We start from the raw sequence: 4,271 nt of genomic DNA on the forward strand, positions 1-4,271 counted from the left end.
ATAACAATTCTGCATTGGTTTGGAGTCACTTGGTCACATGACTTGGGAGGTATTGAAAAAAGAGGACCATTCATATAGGAAATAATGTATTTTTTTACAAAATATTTATATAAAAATACAGTGTGCATACAGTGACCATAAAAAGAGGTGTGCCCGATGAGTCCCATAAAGGATAACTATTCTGCATTGGTTTGGAGTCACTAGTTCGCATGGCTTGGGAGGTATTGAAAAAAAGGAGTCAGTTTCTTATGGTAAATAATGTATTATCTTTAAAATATTCATATAAAATACAGTGTGCATACAGTGACCATAAAAAGAGGTGTGCCCGATGAGTCCCATATAGGATAACTATTCTGCATTGGTTTGGAGTCACTAGGTCACATGACTTGGGAGGTATTGAAAAAAGAGGACCATTCATATAGGAAACAATGTATTTTTTTTTACAAAATATTCATATAAAATACAGTGTGCATACAGTGACCATACAAAGAGGTGTGTCTGATGAGTCCCATATAGGATAACTATTCTGCATTGGTTTGGAGTCACTAGGTCATATGGCTTGGGAGGTATTGAAAAAAAGGAGTCTGTTTCTTATATGAAATAATGTATTTTCTTTAAAAAAAATAATATAAAATACAGCGTGCATACAGTCGCTATAAAAAGAGGTGTGTCTGATGAGTCCCATATAGGATAACAATTCTGCATTGGTTTGGAGTCACTAGGTCACATGACTTGGGAGGTATTGAAAAAAAGGAGACTGTTTCTTATATGAAATAATGTATTTTCTTTAAAATATTAATATAAAATACAGTGTGCATACAGTGATCATAAAAAGAGGTGTGCCCGATGAGTCCCATATAGGATAACTATTCTGCATTGGTTTGGAGTCACTAGGTCGCATGGCTTGGGAGGTATTGAAAAAAAGGAGACTGTTTCTGATATGAAATAATGTATTTCCTTTAAAATATTAATGTAAAATACAGTGTGCATACAGTGACCATAAAAAGAGGTGTGGCTGATGAGTCCCATATAGGATAACTATTCTGCATTGGTTTGGAGTCACTAGGTCACATGACCTGGGAGGTATTGAAAAAAAGGAGACTGTTTCTGATATGAAATAATGTATTTTCTTTAAAATATTAATGTAAAATACAGTGTGCATACAGTGACTATAAAAAGAGGTGTGCCCGATGAGTCCCATATAGGATAACTATTCTGCATTGGTTTGGAGTCACTAGGTCACATGACTTGGGAGGTATTGAAAAAAGAGGACCATTCATATAGAATATAATGTATTTTTTTTTTACAAAATATTCATTTAAAATACAGTGTGCATACAGTGACTATAAAAAGAGGTGTGTCTGATGAGTCCCATATAGGATAAATATTCTGCATTGGTTTGGAGTCACTAGGTCACATGGCTTGGGAGGTATTGAAAACAGGAGACCATTTCTTATGGGAAATAAGGTATTTTCTTTAAAATATTCATATAAAATACTGTGTGCATATAGTGACTATAAAAAGAGGTGTGTCTGATGAGTCCCATATAGGATAACTATTTTGAATTAGTTTGGAGTCACTAGGTCACATGATGTCAAAGCTATTGACAAAAAAGACTATGAAGGTAATTCAGAAGGTACTTTTTAGACGGTCCCTAAGGTCGGCTGGGAGCAAGTAGACAGGTCATCTGTTTTCACATTGTCTGCAAACACGGGGTGAAACCGGCCGCATAATTTTTTTTTTGAATATCTGTCGAATATCCGAATATCAAATATCAAACTAACTTCACCTCGGTGCTACACCGTCTATGCTGACTATGAGGGCGGCGGGAAGTGAAAGTAAAGGGCTGCAATCGCGCAGTCCAGGCTATAGGAGGGTGAAGTAAAAACACTTTTACAAATAACGAATTCTGATTACCACTCCGCTGCTGTCTGGGACTTTTGCTAAATGCATGAAATACAAGCCTTACAGTGAAAGACGGATAGGCTACCTTCTGATCCTATAATTAACGAAAGAAATGGTTTATTTTAACACAGAGAAGAAGGATGCATTTGGTGCTCGCTGTAGCCTCGCAAAAATATTTGATCGCTAGAATGTCCTTAGTCGTAGCCTAACAATAATAAATCTATATTTTCTGCTAAAACATTAGGCTACATATTACGTCCAATGTAGGCTACTAAAGGACAATTAGGCTACACATTCACGTCACAGTCAGGAATTATTTGAATAAGAGGGTAGACTAATAAGTCTTTTAAGTCTTTTAAGACGGTAGACTACGTGATAACTGTTTGGCTGACAGCCTTTAAAGTAGACTCAATTTCATTTTCAGGGAAAGGTTTTTTTATGTTTTAGCCTGTTACAGCAGGAATTGGTGACTGGCATGTGATGCCTGTCAACCATCACGGCACAACCCTAAGGTAGCACTGACTTTTTTCTTTTCTTTTTTTCCATTCCAACACTACTCGGTGACCTCAAGAAATAGAGATCTATGAGAAAAATGGCCGGAGTTCACAAAATTCAGCCAATATGGAGAAATAATAATATATAACATATTCAATATATGGACAAAGTACACAATTCAAGACAATTTTATGTCTTATTGTTATTAATAAGTAAATATAGGCCAAAACAACATCAATTTGTTGACAATGCATAAAATTCTTATATAAATGTGGCCAACTTTGCTTTGTCTCTGCTTTAATACATTTCATAACTTCTGTTGTCCAAAGTAGGCTATATTAATTCCACATTGTGATCAAGTAACATGAATAAATATAGTAACTATAGTGATGGTAGATAAATAGTAGAAGAAAAGTAAAAGCAAGAGTAAATAAATAATAATGAAATAAAATATATTTACAGTCACAGTGTGTCCACACAGGTAAAGCTGTTCGTATATTTCATTTCATTTAAGACCAGGATAATCAAACTAGGACATGGTTCAAACAACAATCATGCATTATTTCTAAGACAACACACTTTGTGTTTACAACTTTGTCTACATAGTACTTTTCGAATCTTTGGAAGTTGGAGGCCATAAATGAATGGGTTTAATAGTGGGGGAAGAATCAGAAATTGTATAGCTAACGCATTACGTACACCAATTGGAAGATTTACTGAACCATCCCAGCTGTAAAATACATCAAACAATCCAGTCACAATATATATGACCATAACTACAATATGAGGCACACAAGTTTTACTGAACTTTGCTCTACCCTCACTAGATGATATACAAACATGGACAATATGAGCATAAGAAATTGAAATTAAAACAAACTGTATAAGATATACTGAAATAAGCACCATACTCCATACCTGGTTGGCTATTGCTCGATAACACCCCAACATTAACATTGAAGGATTGTCACAGAATAGTTTATGGATGTGTGATCCACAAAAGGGTATTCTAGAAGTAAGGATAATAGCTATTGCTGTTGCCAAATGAGAATAACCCCAGGCTAATACAAGCAACTTTAACACAGCACGTGGGAACATAATGCTGTGGTATTGCAGTGGTCTGCAAATTGCCACATAGCGGTCATATGACATCACTGTTAAAACTGTCATTTCACTTAATCCAGAGCAATAAATAACATACGTTTGAATCATGCACCAACTGTGGGCTATTGTGTGAATATCAGATTGCAAGTCCAGCAAAAATTTAGGGTAAAAACCAACAGTCCCGTAGAGTCCGTTTGCACACAGATTGCAGATGAAAATGTACATGGGCTCATGGAGACTTTTATCCACTGTCACAATAAAAATCAAAGTTAAGTTGGCTGTAATAATGAGGGTGTAAAGGACAAACACCAACAAGAAGTATTGATGCTTGTAAACTCCTGAGTCCTGCAGCCCAGAAAGAATAAAGATTTTAGAAGTAGATAAGTTCCCCATTACTTCAGGCATGTTTCACATGTAGCATCCACATACAATAATATACCAAGTAACATTTTATATTGTAAGACATAAAAGTATTTTTGAGCAGTTATATTCACATATTGATGTTTGAAGCTGTATCTGAGAGTTGCAGTTCAGTGCCTACCTTTTGTTTTATGGTGAACACAGCATGGCTAATTTATACCTTAACCTCCACCTTAGAGACCTACCATATTTGGGTTTCCACTGATGAACACGGAAATACCATGTACCATAGAGCAGTACATGACATGACCGTCAGATGGTGTTGCCACCTGCTATGTGAATAAAAATAAAGCATTCCATCTCCATCCACTTCAATTCCTATAAACAACACATCACATCTCTAGTAA

The 4,271-nt window shown here is 35.6% G+C and overlaps 1 protein-coding gene across 1 annotated transcript; it reads right to left on the bottom strand.

The window, feature by feature from the left end:
- Positions 1 to 2,471: 2,471 nt before the first annotated feature.
- On the bottom strand, positions 2,472 to 3,897 carry LOC143121370 (olfactory receptor 2J2-like). Its single transcript, XM_076281729.1, has 4 exons — positions 3,469 to 3,897; positions 3,319 to 3,326; positions 3,010 to 3,223; positions 2,472 to 2,486 (listed from the first exon to the last, which is right to left on the bottom strand). Exons 1-4 carry the CDS (start codon positions 3,895 to 3,897, stop codon positions 2,472 to 2,474), a joined length of 666 nt encoding a protein of 221 aa, XP_076137844.1.
- Positions 3,898 to 4,271: the final 374 nt, after the last annotated feature.

This window comes from Alosa pseudoharengus, unplaced genomic scaffold (assembly GCF_046254945.1).
Source record: "Alosa pseudoharengus isolate Yale_2024_CS ecotype anadromous, Long Island Sound unplaced genomic scaffold, YU_APseudo_1.1 YU_APseudo_1.1_scf_13, whole genome shotgun sequence".
NCBI classification, from domain to species: Eukaryota; Metazoa; Chordata; class Actinopteri; order Clupeiformes; family Clupeidae; genus Alosa; species Alosa pseudoharengus.